A 19189-nucleotide genomic window follows, 5' to 3' on the forward strand; every position below is an offset into this window, starting at 1 on the left:
TCCTCTGGGCTTCAGATACTTCCTACTTGCCTGGGCAACCTACGGCAAGCAGGAAAGAAGCGCTCTATTTCCCGTGCTTCCACCCACCATTATGGTGGATTCTGCAGGTGGCTGCCATTAGAGTGGATTCAGACCACCATTTTGTGCCGGTATGTTTGTGGGGGGATTCTTGTGTGTGGGGATTCTCGGGTGGGGGGATTTTTGGATGCACAGGAAACAAAGCATTTCCTGTGCAAAAAAATCCTGCATTCTGTCGCCAGACTTCCAGCCATCCCAGATGGCTCCTGCATTCACCTTGCAAACGGCAAGACAGGCAATATGAGTTCATTTAACCCGTTTGGGTTGCCTGTGCAGAAAGGGCTTCAGTCTTGCGAGTTTATTATTATTATTATTTATTTATCAGTGTTATATACCGCCCAATCCCCGAAGGGCTCTGGGCGGTGGACAACATAAAATTACAGATACATAGTAGACTGTAAATAATTTAAATTAAAATTAAAATGCAGCAAATAATAAACAACAATGCCCGCAACAATTCCTATTAGACCCTCCCAGGAGGGGAGAAGAGCATGGGTCACATAGATGGTAATAGGCCCAAAACATAAGAGGGTGGAGGGGGCACACAATCAGCGGCTGGACACTCCAAAGGCCCGGCGGAACAACTCCGTCTTGCAGGCCCTGCAGAACTCACCAAGGTCCCGCAGGGCCCGGACAGCTGGAGGAAGAGTGTTCCACCAGGCAGGGGCCAGGGCTGTAAAAGTCCTGGCCCGAGTGGAGGCCAGCCGCATCATTGAGGGGCCAGGGACTACGAGCAAATTGGCCTCCACTGAACGCAGAGGCCTAGTAGGGACATATGGGGTAATGCGGTTTAAAGACTGCTTGTTTGCAACAGCTACAGTGTCCTAAGAACAACACAATCCTCTGGCCAAAACAGAGAGGCAGATGCAATATTGTACATCTCTGAACTTGCAGAAAACGACACTGCTGGCTATAGCTGCGAGTGATGAGAACTTTTTAATACATTACCTCTTGGGTAGATCTGCAGAGGCACGACTAACTGGCCGTTCACTTGCTGCTCCAACACCGTGGCGTAATACTGCAAAGAGAGAAAGAGATGAGAGAGGGAGACGACTCAGCAACCTACAAAGGCCAACAACAGCGCTCGTGCCGCTTGCACGATTCACACATTCGGGAGAACACACACGCTTGCCGCACAGCACAGTGAATTAAACAGCAGCCTCCTCCTGTGATTGCCACAAAACACTTTGATGTCCTTGAACGCAGAACAATTGCCCCCCCCCCACATCCTTTTCAGTAGAGAGCCTTTGAGCCTGTAGCCCATATTTTGTGCAAAGAACAATAACTGTAATTTCTTCTTACTATACTTTTGTGGACAGCAACAGCCCCATTTTGCTGGCAAGCAGCTGAAGGATGGCCACTGGGTTTGTAAAAGAATAAGGATTACGCAAAGGACTAAGGTCTATGAATGCCTGCTAGTCATGACAGTGGTCTTGAGGGCAGAAAAGCAGGATATAAATTTTGTAAAACAAATACATAAAATAGTTTTAGACGGGGTGGCTGTGTTGGTCTGTAGCAGAAAAGCAAGATTCAAGTACAGTAGCTCCTTCAGTGGCGGCAGGAGCAGCAGTGGCGTAGGAGGTTAAGAGCTCATGTATCTAATCTGGAGGAACCGGGTCTGATTCCCAGCTCTGCCGCCTGAGCTGTGGAGGCTTATCTGGGGAATTCAGATTAGACTGTGCACTCCCACACATGCCAGCTGGGTGACCTTGGGCTGGTCACAGCTTCTCGGAGCTCTCTCAGCCCCACCCACCTCACAGGGTGTTTGTTGTGAGGGGGGAAGGGCAAGGAGATTGTCAGCCCCTTTGAGTCTCCTGCAGGAGAGAAAGGGGGGATATAAATCCAAACTCTTCTTCTTCAAGACTATCAAGAGTTGCAGGACATAGGCTTTCAAGCGGCAAAGGTCCTTTGACCAGAGGAATCTCGCCTGTTAAGGTGCTCCCAGACCAAAATCTTCAGTCATGATAGTTAAAAGGAAACTACTTCAGGCCCCAGAAGCTGGAGGCAAAGAGGAGAGGGCCGCTGCCTTCATGTGCGGGTCTTATTTCTTGTGAGGGCCTAGAACAGGGCTGGCCAACCTATGGCACTCCAGATGTTCATGGACTACAATTCCCATCAGCCCCTGCCAGCATGGCCAATTGATCATGCTGGCAGGGGCTGATGGGAACTGTAGTCCATTAACATCTGGAGAGCCACAGGCTGCAGACCCCTGAGCTAGATGGACCCTCGTTGCTCTGACCCAGCAGGGCTCTTCCGATGTTCTTATCTCCTCCTTACTGTCACATGCCATGTACCCGTTTCCTAGCCACACATCCCATTCATCCCACTGGGGCTTACAGCTGGGGTACCCAGTAGATTTTGTCCTTTGTTGCTTTACACCCCCATGCCAAAAAAAGAAAAAAGAAAAAGAAAGGACTCATGTGGCATTCTCCATTACTCAAACAGAGATGACAAGTAAATGAAATATCCATCATGTCAGCTGTCAACCTTTTGGGACAGCAATAACTGTTAACAAGTAGTCTGGAAAAATTGTCCAAAAAATGATTTGTCCTCCGCATATGAGCACCGGAGGTTGCCATGGAAAGTTAAGGTGCCAGTGGCTATTTGGAACATTGTTCAGGTATTCTTTTTAATGGAAAAATTTGCCAGTTATTGATCCAAAACGTGTACCCCCTTGCTTCGAGATGGCTGCCAGCAATTTTCCAATCAGTGGCTGTCAAAAAAATTACTGCCTTTTTATACCAAGAGAAACCCACTGTGGCAGAGCCGCTCCTCAGTCGCTTCACGCCTCTCCCTTAATTAAACATGAGGTACAATCGGAAATTCATTTTAATCATCTGGCTGCAGGATTTCCAAAATGACTCATTTGGGGGGGAAAAAAACAACCCGAGCGTCCCGGCAAAGGCAAAGCCCGTTTGTGACGAGACGACTTTCAAAACAGCTCATGGCAAAATTTTGAAACCAATAAGCTCCAAGGATACGAAGGTCAAATGGGGGGAAAAAATGACCCACAAAACCTGCTCCAGAGGTGGTCTCCATTACGGCTTTCATTTTTCGGTTAAAAACTAACTTTCGCTCTCATTTGTCCAGGTCGGGGGTCCCCGACCTTTTGGAGCCTGCGGGCACCTTTAGAATTCTGACGTCGTGTGGAAGGTACAAAATGGCTGCCGAAAAAAGAGCTGAGGCAGGAGGTAAAGCCACCCACAAAATGGCTGCCGTGGTTCACCTTCAGTCACACGGCCAAGATTCTTGCGCTGTGGAGGCGGTTGCTGCCACAGTACCCTTTTAAAAATCTGCAGCCAAATCTCCAATGGCCAGTAAGAACCTTTGCTGAGCAAAACCCCAGCCCACTTTCTAAAAACACTCGAGGGAGCATCACTTTGGGGTCCCCTATTCTAGATGACTGCCCAGCAACGGTCTTGGGAATAAGCACATGGACAATTTTAACAGAAAGGAAGAAACTATGAAAATGAACAGAACTTGGCTGCCAGTGTTGAAAAACACTAGAGTCAAGACAGTGTCTAACCAGCTCCACACAAACATAGGATGACTATGGACAAAGGAAACAAAGGCCAGGATACTTCTATTCAGATGCTCCCACCAGTGACCTTGCTGTCTCCATTGTTACTCCCATGCTATAGATTTCATTGTTACTCATACTTCTATTCAGATGCCCTCAACTATTGACCTGGTTGTCTTCTTTGTTACTCACAGACAATGTTTCTTCACCCACCCTGGACACTCCAACAGATATATATATACTCCACTTGCTTTCCCAACATTAGATCCTCTGAAGATGCCAGCCACAGATGCAGGCGAAACGTCAGGAGAGAATGCTGCTAGAACACGGCCATACAGCCCGGAAACCACTACAGCACCCAAGTGATTCCGGCCGTGAAAGCCTTCGACAATACATTGTCTTGGGAATAGTTCTCCCAACCCTGTGAATACGCCAGAAAAATGCCCTGCACTTATTATCACAGCTGCTTCCCAAATAGGAACACCCTCTGACACCTTTTAGCATCATGTGGCTCGGGCCTGAATAACACGTGGGCCACAATGTGGAACGCAGCCACGTCCTGTGACAGAGTCCTACAACGTGCTGGGAGGGTCCTCAGCCTTAGACGTCCTCCGTTGTTTTATGGATGTGGGGGGTTGAACCAAGCATGTTTTCATCCCATCCTCCCTGCAAGGAACGCGGAAGTATTCCAGGCTCTCCCTTCTCAGTTCAGTGCTGTGGACGTGCCTGGGGGCAAGGCAAGATTCACGGAGGAGAGGCCAACAGCTACTGGCCTCGGTGAGTTAAGGGAACCTCTGCCTTCAGAGTGAGTCAACCTCTGAAGCCCGGTTCTAGGAGGCAATATGAGCAGAAGGCCTTGGCCTCTAAGCCCAGTTTGCTGGCTCTCCAGGGCAGCTGGTTGGGCTGCCGGATGGACCACCGATCTGATCCAGATGAGCTGTTCTTATGCACAGGTGCCAAACTCCCTCCCTCCAGATGTTATGGACTACAGTTCCCATCATCCCCTGCCAGCATAATGCTGGCAGGGGTTGATGGGAACTGTAGTCCATAACATCTGGAGGGCCGCGAGTTTGACACCTATGTTCTTATGTGAGGCTGACAGTCGGAGTGGCCCAGTCAGCTTCTCGGCAAAGTGGGAACTCCAACCCAGCTGTCCACAGTCCTATCCCAACACTTAAGGCTGGCTGTCCAAAATGGGACCCTCCGCCTGCAAACAGCATGCCCCACAACGGAGCCAGAGCCTCTTCTTGACCTATTTAAGGAGCAGCAGTGGCGTAGTGGTTAAGAGCAGGTGCACTCTACTCTGGAGGGACCGCGGTAGATTCCCCGCTCTGCCGCTTGAGCTGTGGAGGCTTATCTGGGGAATTCAGATTAGCCTGTGCGCTCCAACACACGCCAGCTGGGTGACCTTTGGCTAGTCACAGTTCTTCGGAGCTCTCTCAGCCCCACCTACCTTGCAGGGCGTTTGTTGTGAGGGGAGAAGCGAAAGGAGTTTGTTAGGCCCTTTAAGTCTCCTACAGGAGAGAAAGGGGGATATAAATTCTCCTCTTCCTCTCTCCTCTTCCTCCTCCTCCTCTTCTTCTTCTATTTCCCTCTTTTCCAGTAACAATTTGCCACACAGCACTCCCAATCCCAGAACTATTGGCTATGTCCGCTGCTCAAAACAATTGGCTATTACCTGACCTTAACCTTACTTCAGCAACTGTATATGATGGACAGAATTTCTTTTAATTTAAAAGACCGGCCAACTGAGGAATATTATAAAGTATGGCAGCCATGGATCAATTACTTAGCTAGAGTTAATAAAGTTTCACCGAATTTGCTAAGTGTTTAAGCTTGAATTTTCTTTTGCTCTCTCTATACCGCTTAGTTAAGAAGAAATTACTGTATATAAAATTCTGTAAATTTTAATAATACTAGTCGCAAACCGATAGAGGGGAAGTCAGAGGGGTATCCAGTGGGAGGGGGAGGAGGGAAGGGTTTGTTTAAGGGATTAAGGACAAATATTAAATGTGAGTAGTAAAGCTTTGATTTTTGTAAAACTCTATATGGGAAACTCTTTTATTTCATGTACAGACAAATGCTCTCACCTATAAATGTATGAAATATTCCTTAATGCCTATTGTGAAATTGCAATAAAAATATTATCAATAAAAAAAAAACAATTGGCTATGTCCGCTGCTCAAAACTATGTCCGCTGCTCAAAACAATTGGCTATGTCTGCTGCTCAAAACAATTGGCTATGTCTGCTGCTCAAAACTATGTCCGCTGCTCAAAACAATTGGCTATGTCTGCTGCTCAAAACAATTGCCTATGTCCGCTGCTCAAAACTATGTCCACTGCTCAAAACAATTGGCTATGTCTGCTGCTCAAAACTATGTCCGCTGCTCAAAACAATTCCTGTCTGCTTAAGCAGATTATTAACTGAACCCCAACAGAGATGGATTATCACAAGGGCCAGATCCAATACCTTCCCATCGGCCATTACAAAAGGTCGCTTCTTATCCATACCTCTTCAGGATCGGGTTTGTCCACACTGTAAAAATCAAGTGGAGACTCTTGCTCACATTATTCTTGACTGTCCGAGATATGTGGGCATTAGGAATTTCTCTCCCAGGCTGGCCCTAGACAAATCTGAACGTGACTCTGACTGTTCTGTTGTGTTAAACAACACAGATGTCGTGCTCTTGGAAAAAGTAGCAAAATTTCTTTTACAAGGGACAGAACTTTCTAAGTAATGTATACTGCTATATAGTCTTCCTGTCTGCGCTTTGAATGTACTCTTGATTTGTATTTAAAAAATGTCTGGCAACGCTCTAGAACCTATTTTTAAATGCCAAATAAAGGTTGTTGTTGTTGCTTAAGCTCCCCTATTTACCACAATGGCCGAGGCCGTTCTGTGGGAGAAAGACATGCAGAGCTGGTGTCAGGACAGTGGCTTGAAACAGTGGGCTGGGATTCAGGCACTGAGGCTCCAGAAGAAAAAAGGCTGAGCTGACAGTCCAGCTGTGAAGAAGAACTGTCCACCCCACCTCCCGTCTCCCTCCAAAAGAAAACACAGAGAAGACCAGACCGGAACAATATTGTGTTACTCTGTTTTGCCGGAAAACTAATGTTAACGGCCACCCTCCTGCTCATTTATAAAGCACAAAGGACAAGTCATTTATAAACTTACACACGAGTCGCTGTGATTCAATAAGTAGCCCTGTTTTCATATTTTTATAGTTATTAAAAAAAAGACAACGCGGCTCTAAATCTTCCCGGCACGTTGAGCCTGCAGCCAAAACATAACTCTTCGGAGAGGAGGAGTGAAAAGCCTCTGATAAAAGCAGATTTTTGTTTTTAAGGATTTTTTTTAAGAGCTGAGGGGTTCATTTTTAATGAGCCGTTACTTTAAGTACTGCATAAAAAATACAAGAAATTGATAGTCCATTTAGCTGACTATACCCAACGCAAAAGTCATTAGAACGCATTACTCTTAATGTCCATGTGATGTGATCTGTAAGTGTATACTTAAAAAAAACAAAAAAACAACAACAACAGAGGGCACATTTAAAACTTTTATGCAAGAATCCAAGCATACTTTCAACTGATATTATACTGGGGGGGTGGGGGGGGACACGTTCCGATGCTTACGTTGCACCAGCGAGGCGTTACCCGAAAGAGAAAAAAATGCAGATTCCAAGACCCCAGACAGATTTTTGCCCCAGCCACACTGAAATGAGGGCACATATTCGGCCCCTCTCCTACTCAGTTCAAAGTCTCCTGCGCAGCAAAAATCGGCCGAGGAACCTTCGCTCAATTTGTCACAGGCTCTACTTACATAGGACAGCATGGCTTTCATTTCTTCATCGCTTCGAACAGTAATCCGATCACCATCCTCATCTTCATCTGTAAAAAGAAAAGAGCGGGGGGAGTCAGTGGGAGGGGCATGTTGAAAGTTCTCAGTTCAGGGAGCAAAAACCCAAAGAACCCCCACAGAAAGAATGGAAGCTCCCTGAAGACTGGAAGATGGTCAATGTCACACCAATCTTTAAGAAAGGATCTAGGGGAGACCCAGGAAATTACAGGCCAGTCAGTTTGACATCTGGTTGGGGTGGGTTTTCCGGGCTGTGTGGCCGTGGTCTGGTGGATCTTGTTCCTAACGTTTCGCCTGCATCTGTGGCTGGCATCTTCAGAGGTGTATCATGGCATCTTCAGAGGTGTATCACAGAGGGAAGTCTGTTACACACTGTGTCCTGTGATACACCTCTGAATATGCTGGCCCTCCTGGCCTTTGGGTTGGGCGCCATCTGTGCGTGCATCTGTGCATGTATTTTTATCTGTAATTTTTGAAATTGCTGTTATAATGTATTTTAATGAATTTTAATGTTTTATTGCTATATTGTATTTATGAGATCTTATATTGTATTTGTTCTATGTCTCAGAGCCCTTCGGGGGTTGGGCGGTCTAGCAAGACCAATAAATAAATAAATAAATAAATATGCCAGCCACAAATGCAGGCGAAACGTTAGGAACAAGATCCACCAGACCACGGCCACACAGCCCAGAAAACCCACCAGAACCAGTTGAATCCGGCCGTGAAAGCCTTCGACAATAGTTTGACATCTGTTCCTGGTAAATTCGTAGAATCTATCATTAAAGATAAAATTACAAAACATGTAGAAAAGCAAGACCTGTTGAGAGAGTCAGCATGGCTTTTGCAGAGGCAAGTCCTGCCTTACAAACTTACTAGAGTTCTTTGAGGGTGTAAACAGGCATGTGGATAAGGGGGAACCAGTGGACATTGTCTACTTGGATTTCCAAAAGGCTTTTGAGAAAGTTCCTCACCAGAGACTATTGAGAAAGTTCCTCACCAGAGACTATTGAAAAAACTCAACAATCAAGGAATAAGAGGGGAAGTCCTCCTATGGATTCAAAACTGGTTGAGAAACAGGAAGCAAAGGGTGGGTGTAAATGGGAAGTTCTCACAATGGAAAGATGTAGGGAGTGGTGTCCCCCAAGGATCTGTTTTGGGACCAGTGCTTTTTAACCTATTCATAAATGGCCTGGAAGTAGGGATAGGTACAGATTTATGGAGGAGAAGTCGATGTATGGCTACCAATCTTGATCCTCCTTCATCTGAGATTGCAAAGGCCTTAGCAGACCAGGTGCTCGGGAGAAGCAGCAGCCGCAGAAGGCCACTGCTTTCACATCCTGCATGTGAGCTCCCAAAGGCACCTGGTGGGCCACTGCAAGTAGCAGAGTGCTGGACTAGATGGACTCTGGTCTGATCCAGCAGGCTCTTTCTTATGTTCTTAAGCTTCACCCACAAATACTGAACAGCAACTGGATGTCTACCAATAAAAAACACGCAGGAGAGGAATCTGTGAACTGAAACAGACAGAAGGATAAGGAGGTGTTCTGAGCTGACAATTCTGCAATGAGCATCAGCATCCAACTGCTATTCCACTGTGAGAACAGGACACAACCCTCCCGCTCAAGGATGCCACAGCAACTGCATATGGAGAACGGCATTCAAATGAAGCCATCGCAATAAAAAGCTGCACAGTTGTTGCTTTTTGGGGAGGGGGGTTCCACAATGCACACATGAGGGTCTCCAAGTTAGACACAGTAGGACACATTGAGGAGAGATTGCTACTTATCGAAATAATTCAGCTCTGGAATGATTTGCTAGGAAAGACAAGGATCTCTCCTTCTTTAAGAAGAGAAGAAGAAGAAGAGTTTGGATTTATATTCCCCCTTTCTCTCCTGCAGGAGACTCAAAGGGGCTGACAATCTCCTTGCCCTTCCCCCCTCACAACAAACACCCTGTGAGGTGGGTGGGGCTGAGAGAGCTCCGAGAAGCTGTGACTAGCCCAAGGTCACCCAGCTGGCGTGTGTGGGAGTGTACAGGCTAATCTGAATTCCCCAGATAACCCTCCACAGCTCAGGCGGCAGAGCTGGGAATCAAACCCGGTTCCTCCGGATTAGATACACGAGCTCTTGACCTCCTACGCCACTGCTGCTCCTAAAGAGAACTGGCAAATGGAGCTGTTGGTGATGCCGAACCGTGCTGGGGCAATGGTTCACCCCCAGTTTAATTCCTGGAGTTGAATCCAGATTAAGTGGGGACGACGACTGATTCTCCCTTCATGCTGCCGGCCATCCCTGTTTGGTTCCTTGGGGGTTCCTATTACCCGGGAGCATCGTTTCATGGAGGTCAGCGGATCACGGTTTCAAGCAGCGCACCTGACAGCAAAAGGGGCTGCGAGTTATGGCTTATGGGTTATGGCTGCCTTTGTACTTTGTAACCTATAGTATGTAAATGATGCCCAAGCACCAGGTGGGCACGGTTGTCACCTTGTTTGCTTTGTACTGTTTTGCTTTGATGTTTCTGGGGAAGGAAAGAAGGGGGGAGGCCTTGAGGAATCTTGCATAGGTGTCAAACTCGCGGCCCTCCAGATGTTACGGACTACAGTTCCCATCATCCCCTGCCAGCATGAAGCTGGTAGGGGGTGATGGGAACTGTAGTCCGGAACATCTGGAGGGCCGCGAGTTTAGGGCATCAAAAGGGATGCTAGAAGAGCAGATGTTTAGAACTGGCTTCTTCTAGGACAGTAATGGCGAACCTATGGCACGGGTGCCAGAGGTGGCACTCAGAGCCCTCTCTGTGGGCACGCACAAACAGAGTTCATCATGTGGGGGGGAAATAGCCCCCACACACACATCTAGGCTGGCCTGGGCCGCTGGGCTCGATTATTAGCATTAAACCTAAGACCTAGTTTTGGGAAAGCAGTGTAGGTTACCCTGTTAAGCGCTGTTAAACCCCACTGATTTTCATGCAAAGAACTAAAGTGCGATCCTTTACCTGGGAGTAAGCTTGGTTGCTGGCAGTGGGGCTTGCTTCTGAGTAAACCCTCCTAGGGTCGTGATTCACCCGTTGGAAGAGTTGCACAGTTGCTTCAAAGCAAAGCCACCGACTACCACCAAGCTTACTCCTGAGTAACACACGCCTCAGAGCCAACCGTTTTTTCTAAACTAAAACCTCAGTATTCAGGTTAAATTGCCGTGTTGGCACTTTGCGATAAATAAGTGGGTTTTGGGTTGCAGTTGGGGCACTCGGTCTCAAAAAGGTTCGCCATCACTGTTCTAGGACTACACCGCTGTCTGACAATAACAAGACTTCTAATTGTAATCACTGAGTCTGGTATTGGTCCAGATCCGGGGCTCGACACACGGTGGGCGAGGAGAGGCCTGGAAGTTCAGTTCTAACTGCTGACAAATGGAGCCTGGGATGAACCCCTGGTTTGCCAGAGAGACAAGAAACTCCTGTCTAGCCAGGCTCCTGCATTTGGACGTTGTGACAAACTGGAAGGAGACAACATTCCGCAGCGATGTCGCCTGGAAATCACGACGTGGCCGTCGGCATTTGCAACAGGCTTCCGCACGATCGGAAGTTCAGTTTGTCGGTAATAGCCGATCAAAGGCTTCTCAAACCAGGACGCCTCCGAAGCAAACAGGTGAGTTTGTCATGATGGCTGAATGCAGCAGCCCTTGGAGTCTTGATCCTGGGTCCTGATTCGGTCATCCCACAACACTGCTCCTCTCACTTCAGGACGGCTCTTGGCACCTTCATTCGCACCTTGTTTTTCTCTCCAATGGGGAACAAAACGTGGTCTACGTTCTCCTCCTCCATTTTATCCACACAACTACCCTGTGAGGTGGGTTGGGGGAGCATGTATGGCTGGCCCAAGGTCATCCAGTGAACTTCATAAGAACATAAGAACTAGCCTGCTGGATCAGACCAGAGTCCATCTAGTCCAGCACTCTGCTACTCGCAGTGGCCCACCAGGTGCCTTTGGGAGCTCACATGCAGGAGGCGAAAGCAATGGCCTGCTGCTGCTGCTGCTCCTGAGCACCTGGTCTTCTAAGGCATTTGCAATCTGAGATCAAGGAGGATCAAGATTGGTAGCCATAGATCGACTTCTCCTCCATCAATCTGTCCAAGCCCTTTTTAAAGCTCTCCAGGTTAGTGGCCATCACCACCTCCTGTGGCAGCATATTCCAAACACCAATCTCACGTTGCGTGAAGAAGTGTTTCCTTTTATTAGTCCTAATTCTTCCCCCCAGCATTTTCAATGAATGCCCCCTGGTTCTAGTTTTCCTTCCACAGCAGAGTGGAGATATGACCCTGACACTCTCACCACTACATCACACTATAATGGCAATGAAAGCTTCAACTGGCAGGAAAACGAATGAAAATAAAAGAGAGGGGGGTACCTTTAAAAAATGCCTCGGGAGCGTATTCCGTGCCAAGGGCCACGATGGATAACACAACTGTTCACCAAAGCCACTGAGAACGTAGTGGCACAGGCCTGCAGATCAGCTTTAAACACAAGGCAAGACAGCAACTCGGAGCAAGCCGACTCACGACCTTAACTCCGGTGTATTCAACCGGGCTTGCTCACAGGAAAGCATTGCTTGGACTGCACTGACATCTTTGGAGGTAGCAGATGGGAGCTGAACGTCCTATTGCACTGGTGGCAAACCTATGGCACTCCAGATGTTCATGGACTACAATTCCCATCGGCCCCTGCCAGCACGGCCAATTGGCCATGCTGGCAGGGGCTGATAAGCATAAGCATTTTATTGTCATTGTGCACGCACAACGAAATTTACAGCAGCATTCCTCGATGCACACAATTTCAGACTCATACATCATCCTCACTTTCCCCTTCCTCCACCCATCCCTACACAGCCCCAAACACATCAACACGAAGCCGCGGAGTTTAGCATAGCCACAGCTCTAGAGTAGAATTGTAGAATTGATGGGAATTGTAGTCCATGAACATCTGGAGTGCCATAGGTTCACCACCACGGTCCTATTATTACCACACAGAGACAGGCATCTGTACAAAGGATCATCATTTTCTATTTGATAGGCGGGAAATACTGCCCCTGGATACTGCTTATGCTCCCTCCGCCCTCCCTCCCTCCCCCTGCAATATTGTTATCTGACAGATTTAGTAGGAAGATTCTTTTTCCTTGAAAAAGTACTTTGGGATCTTCTTTGAAAGGATTCATTCCGGGCTACACAGAGGTTCAAAGTCCGCTCGCCACGACCCTCCGCTTCCTGAGAGCGCATCTGTGATCTCCCAGCCCACCAGGGAAGCAGGCGCAGAAGCCAAACGAAATCAAGCCTCGATTTCTGCTAATGCCCCCTCCTCGCAAAGACGCCACATAAAAGGCGGCAGATGGCAGCCAAGTCTTCGGGAGCAATCTCGGCAAAAGGCACAGTGTGTCACGCGGGCACAAAGCGGCGGCGTTTGGATAAAAAGGCAATAACGAACCATATGTCGCTAGCCATTTTGTCTGCAGCAACATGGCACGCGACAGCGAAAGGCCCCATAAAAGGTCCGACGGCGAGAGGGAACGGCAGCCCCAGGTAGAGGCAGACACGGAAGACACAGTGGAGGTAGCAATAACTACACGAACAGGAGAGGAGGCGGCTGTCGGCGGCAATTAACGGCTTCCAAGAAGGCCATCGAGGAGCTGAGAAGATGTGAACGTCAGTGAAATGCGGGCCTTCAGCACAAAGAGGATAGCCTAGAAACCAAGCCGCAGCAATACTTGCGACATATTTTTGATGCCACTTAAATGGCAGGGGAAACGGTGTCACGCCGGTGCAGCGTGACAGGCTGAAGACAGAAAGCGGGAAACGCGGCAGCAGATGTTAGAGACGGGCCGTGAACACCATACTTTTCAGGCAAGTTTGACCCACGGCGCCTGCAGAAGAGGTTGCTGCTCAGATCAGGATGCCTGCGACCGGAGCTCAGTGCAAACTGATGTGCGAGGAAGGCAAAAAGTACGTGATCTGGGGGAAGGGGGGGGACAGGCAGTTGCCCCTTCAGTAGACCAACCTAAATTCTTCAGCGTGTGGTCTCCTCTCAGTTCAGATCCCAACCCCCCTCCGAGTAACAACCCCTTCCTCATCAGCAATAATATAATGTTCAGATTCTATATTTGCAAACAAGGAACCTGCTCAGCAGCCCTGTGAGGTAGGCCAATACTGCTTTCCCTATGTTATACGGAAGAGGGGGAGAAAGAGAATCACTTGCTTCAGACAACCCACCGAATTCATGACGGAGTTGAAGTTTGTACCTTAAAATGCAGCTCATAGCTTATTTAATGGTTTGTTTGTATTTCGATTTCTATGCCGCCCTGCTCTCTAATGGGCTCAGGGTGGTCTACGACGACAAAAGTCCCAGATGGAAATTAGCAAGTTATGAGGGCACCGTAAATTAATCTCTCACAAAAGTAAGGGAAACTACTGTATATACTCGTGTATAAGCCGACCTGTGTATAAGACGAGGCACCTAATTTTACTGCCCAAACCTGGGAAAACTTATTGACTCGGGTATAAGCCGAGGGTGGGAAGCCGGGAGGCAGAGGGAGCTCCTTATTTGGGAAGTGACATCAGGGGGAGTCACTGCCCAAATAAGGAGCTCCCTCTGCCTGCTGGCTGGCTGGCTGGCTGGGACTCCCCCTGATGTCACTTCCCAAATAAGGAGCTCCCTCTGCCTCCCGGGGTTTGAGGAAGCCCAGCCAGCCAGGGTGCCTCGGGGTTCCCCCTTCACCCTCGATGAGGGCAGCAACAAGGGGCTTCCGGGGGCAGGGAGGTTGTCCCGGCCCCGCCCCCAGCCTCCTTGTGATTAATAGAAAATGGTGACTTGCCTATAAGCCGAGGGGGCTTTTCTCAGCCTTTAAACAGGGCTGAAAAACTCGGCTTACACGCGAGCATACACGGTAGTTAACTAAAAGGAGGGAGGAGGGGAACGGGGAGAGGTGGGAGAGGAAAGGAAAAAGGAGAAAGAATGCACATGGGTGTAACTACTTTTGTCTTAACTGTAGGCCTGGAAGAACCCCTCCGTCTCACAGGCCCCGCAGAACTGTGATAGGTCCTGAAAGAAGAAGAAGAAGAGTTTGGATTTATATCCCCCCTTTCTCTCCTGCAGGAGACTCAAAGGGGCTTACAATCTCCTTGCCCTTCCACCCTCACAACAAACACCCTGTGAGGTAGGTGGGGCTGAGAGAGCTCCAAGAAGCTGTGACTAGCCCAAGGTCACCCAGCTGGCGTGTGTGGGAGTGCACAGAGTAATCTGAATTCCCCAGAGAAGCCTCCACAGCTCAGGCGGCAGAGCTGGGAATCAAACCCGGTTCCTCCAGATTAGAGTGCACCTGCTCTTAACCTCCTACGCCACTGCTGCTCCGGTCTCATGCGACAGAGTTCCACCAGGCCGGACCCAGGGCTGCAGAGGCCCTGGCGGAGCACAGTTGGATGTCCTTCAGCTCAGGAATCACCAAAGCAAATGTTCTCTTGGGGGTGTATTTGGGAGAAGTGATCCTGCAGGTACAAAGGCCCCAGACCACTCAGGGCTTTGGACATTAGTACAAGAACCTTGAGCCTGACCCAGTACTCCACTGGTACCCAACGCAAGCACTGGATAGACACACTCCCAGCATGGCGTTCCAGTAAGGAGCTGGGCAGCTGCATTCTGAACCGTTTGGAGTTTCCAGATCAGTCTCAAGCAGAGGTGGGATCCAGAGGGTTCTCACAGGTTCCCGAGAGTAGGTTACTAATTATTTGTGTGTGCCGAGAGGGGGTTACTAATGGGTGATTTTGCCACATGATTTTTGCCTTAGTTACGCCCCTGCTCTCAGCAGTAGCGCGCAGAACTTGAAGCAGTCTAGCAGGAGGTGCACGGGCGTGCGTGGCAGCCTGCGCCTGCGTGCATTCGTTTCCCGCCCAAGGACCGGCGCAGCGGCTGCATCCTTGCCACAACCCCGCCCAGGAATGCCCCGCCCCCAGAATGCCTGGCCACGCCCCCGTCGTGCCCCGCCCAGCCCCATTGGCGCTACGCCACAGTTTGAATCCCACCACCATGGGAACCTGTTACTGAAATTTTTGGATCCCACCACTGGTCTCAAGGGTAGGCCACGTTCAAGAAAGTTACAAGAGTCTAACCTAGAGGTGACCGTTGAATGGGTTACCGTAGCTGGGTGACAAGAAGGGGGTCGGTAACCTGGTCTAGTGTGGATGATAAAAGGCCAGCCTGGCCACACTGTGATCTTAGACATGTCAAGTGTTACGCCCAAGCTCCTGACAGTCATGAGGGTGTTCATTGTACCTTATCAAGGTGTTAGTTCCACCTTGTCAAGGGCTGGAAGGTGGCCAGGCTCCACGGCCCAGCCACAAGACCCCTGTCTTCACTGGATTTAGTTTCAGTAAGCTCTGCTTCAACCACTTCACCACAACTGCCAGGTAAGGCCCAAAATATCTGGGTATAATCGGGTGTCATCAGTGTAATTGTGGCAACCCATGCTGAAACTCTGGAAGAACTGGGCAAGGGGACACATGTGGATGTTGAACAGATGTTCAACAGGAAGAGAGGACTGCGGTGATGTCCTCTCCTGTAGCGTCATCCTGTTTCCAGCCCTGGAGAAATGAGTTCAGTCATTTTAAGGCTGCTCCACGTATCTCAGTGATGGCGAACCTTTTCGAGACCGAGTGCCCAAAACCCACTTATTTATTGCAACCCAAAACCCACTTATTTATTGCAACCCAAAACCCACTTATTTATTTAACCTAAATACTGAGGTTTTAGTTTAGAAAAACCGGTTGGCTCCGAGGCATGCGTTACTCAGGAGTAAGCTTGGTGGTAGTCGGTGGCTTTGCTTTGAAGCAACCGTGCAACTCTTCCAACGGGTGAATCACGACCCTAGGAGGGTTTACTCAGAAGCAATCGAGCTTACTGCCAGGTAAAGGATCACGCTTTAGTTCTTCACATGAAAATCAGTGGGGTTTAACAGCGCTTAACAGGGTTACCTACACTGCTTCCCCAAAACTAGATCTTAGGTTTAGTGCTAATAATCGAGCCCAGCAGCTCAGGCCAGCCTAGATGTGTGGGGGGGGGGGCAATTCCCCCACCCATGACAAACTCTGTTTGTGCGTGCCCACAGAGAGGGCTCTGAGTGCCACCTCTGGCACCCTTGCTATAGGTTCGCCACCACTGACATATCTCAACACCAGCTTTTAACCCCAATGCTACCATCAGTCCTGCAATCAGGAATTTGCTCTTTGGAGTCCGAGCTGCCCGCAGGTATTTTTCCACCCACAGAATGGTGTTTTTGTGTGGTCAAGGGTGGGGCAGTGGCAGTCTGAATGCCTCTGCTTTTGCTAGAAAAGGGACATTGCAAGATTAGCCCTCTGCCGCCACGTTGATTGTAACGCTCTGCGCTTTGAAATCCCACCCTCCCGAAAGCTGCCGATTTCTGTTTTTAATAATAGAAGCATCTGAAAATTAAAATCTCAGCCTACAAAGCCTCCAGGTACTTTATACTTTTCATTTAATTTGAGCAATATAATTGCAGCGCGCACGAAGAGCACTGTAAGGTCACGCTGGTAATTAAAGCTATATTGTAGAAATATGCGCTCTCAAGATGTGATTAAATAATAAAATATTACTTAGTTCAGGATTGTCATTAAATTTGCATCCAAGTATAAATATTTAACTGTAATGTATCTGAACATAAACAATATGTAGTTGTCATTTTTTTAAATAAATAATGCCAACACAAAGCCCTCTCCAGACAAACTGTACTCACATTCAAAAGCTGTTGTCGTGGCATCAGGAAGAACTTGACTGATCACATCCTGTAAAACAGAACGGTAGTCCAGTTAGTTGTACTTCTTACTCAACATTTTCTGCATAACCATTCATAAGTAGCTGCTTTTACTAGGAAATCATTTGTTGATTCATTCACAACTAAGAAAACAGAACAGCAAACCCAACAGAAGAAGAGTAGAAGAAGAATTGGATTTATATCCCCCCTTTCTCTCCTGTAAGGCGACTCAAGGGGGCTTACAAACTCCTTTCTCTTCCCTCCTCACAACAAACACCCTGGAGGTAGGTGGGGGTGAGAGAGCTCAGAAGAACTGTGACTAGCCCAAGGTCACCCAGCTGGCGTGTGTGGGAGTGCACAGGCTAATCTGAATTCCCCAGATAAGCCTCCACAGCTCAGGCGGCACAGCAGAGAATCAAACCTGGTTCCTTCAGATTAGAGTGCACCTGCTCTTAACCACTACAAGTCTGTTTCAATATTTTCTTCTTTTGGAAACGATCCAAATGCCTTTAGAGACATTTCAAGACTCATGTTTGAATGCACGGCATTTGCATTCTCAATATATTCACCTTGCTCACCTGGGCTGCAATGCTCCACGCTGCCAGTGTAATGCAATGGACAGAGTAGCAGACCAGGACGCTGGATGACCTGGGTTTGAAACCCCACTTCTACTACGCAAGCTCACTGGGTGACAGGGGCCTATCACAAACTCCCAGGCAGGCCTACCCCACAGGGTTTCTGATGTGGGGAAATGGAGGAGGAAAACACAATAACAAAGCCCTCCGGGGGTGGGCGGTATATAAATTTAATTATATATATATTGCTAATCCTTACTATATATATATAATTAACCCACCCCCCCCCCCCCCCACCCCCCCCCCCCCCCACCCCCCCCCCCCCCCACCCCCCCCCCCCCCCACCCCCCCCCCCCCCCACCCCCCCCCCCCCCCACCCCCCCCCCCCCCCACCCCCCCCCCCCCCCACCCCCCCCCCCCCCCACCCCCCCCCCCCCCCACCCCCCCCCCCCCCCACCCCCCCCCCCCCCCACCCCCCCCCCCCCCCACCCCCCCCCCCCCCCACCCCCCCCCCCCCCCACCCCCCCCCCCCCCCACCCCCCCCCCCCCCCACCCCCCCCCCCCCCCACCCCCCCCCCCCCCCACCCCCCCCCCCCCCCACCCCCCCCCCCCCCCACCCCCCCCCCCCCCCACCCCCCCCCCCCCCCACCCCCCCCCCCCCCCACCCCCCCCCCCCCCCACCCCCCCCCCCCCCCACCCCCCCCCCCCCCCACCCCCCCCCCCCCCCACCCCCCCCCCCCCCCACCCCCCCCCCCCCCCACCCCCCCCCCCCCCCACCCCCCCCCCCCCCCACCCCCCCCCCCCCCCACCCCCCCCCCCCCCCACCCCCCCCCCCCCCCACCCCCCCCCCCCCCCACCCCCCCCCCCCCCCACCCCCCCCCCCCCCCACCCCCCCCCCCCCCCACCCCCCCCCCCCCCCACCCCCCCCCCCCCCCACCCCCCCCCCCCCCCACCCCCCCCCCCCCCCACCCCCCCCCCCCCCCACCCCCCCCCCCCCCCACCCCCCCCCCCCCCCACCCCCCCCCCCCCCCACCCCCCCCCCCCCCCACCCCCCCCCCCCCCCACCCCCCCCCCCCCCCACCCCCCCCCCCCCCCACCCCCCCCCCCCCCCACCCCCCCCCCCCCCCACCCCCCCCCCCCCCCACCCCCCCCCCCCCCCACCCCCCCCCCCCCCCACCCCCCCCCCCCCCCACCCCCCCCCCCCCCCACCCCCCCCCCCCCCCACCCCCCCCCCCCCCCACCCCCCCCCCCCCCCACCCCCCCCCCCCCCCACCCCCCCCCCCCCCCACCCCCCCCCCCCCCCACCCCCCCCCCCCCCCACCCCCCCCCCCCCCCACCCCCCCCCCCCCCC

The 19189-nt window shown here is 50.9% G+C and overlaps 1 protein-coding gene across 1 annotated transcript in view; it reads right to left on the reverse strand.

Annotated features, from left to right (window-relative positions):
• The window catches only part of MAP2K5 (mitogen-activated protein kinase kinase 5), a 76330-nt gene extending 59024 nt beyond the window's left edge, over positions 1-17306 (reverse strand). The window contains exons 1-3 of the mRNA XM_048482086.1: positions 17246-17306; positions 7422-7489; positions 1027-1096 (exon numbers count right to left, since the gene is read on the reverse strand). Coding sequence (XP_048338043.1) covers positions 1027-1096; positions 7422-7442 — 91 coding nt within the window. The 5' untranslated portion in view covers positions 7443-7489; positions 17246-17306. The remainder of the gene's footprint in view (positions 1-1026; positions 1097-7421; positions 7490-17245) is intronic.
• Between the last annotated feature and the right edge of the window lie 1883 nt (positions 17307-19189).

This window comes from Sphaerodactylus townsendi, linkage group LG17, assembly GCF_021028975.2.
Source record: "Sphaerodactylus townsendi isolate TG3544 linkage group LG17, MPM_Stown_v2.3, whole genome shotgun sequence".
NCBI classification, from domain to species: domain Eukaryota; kingdom Metazoa; phylum Chordata; class Lepidosauria; order Squamata; family Sphaerodactylidae; genus Sphaerodactylus; species Sphaerodactylus townsendi.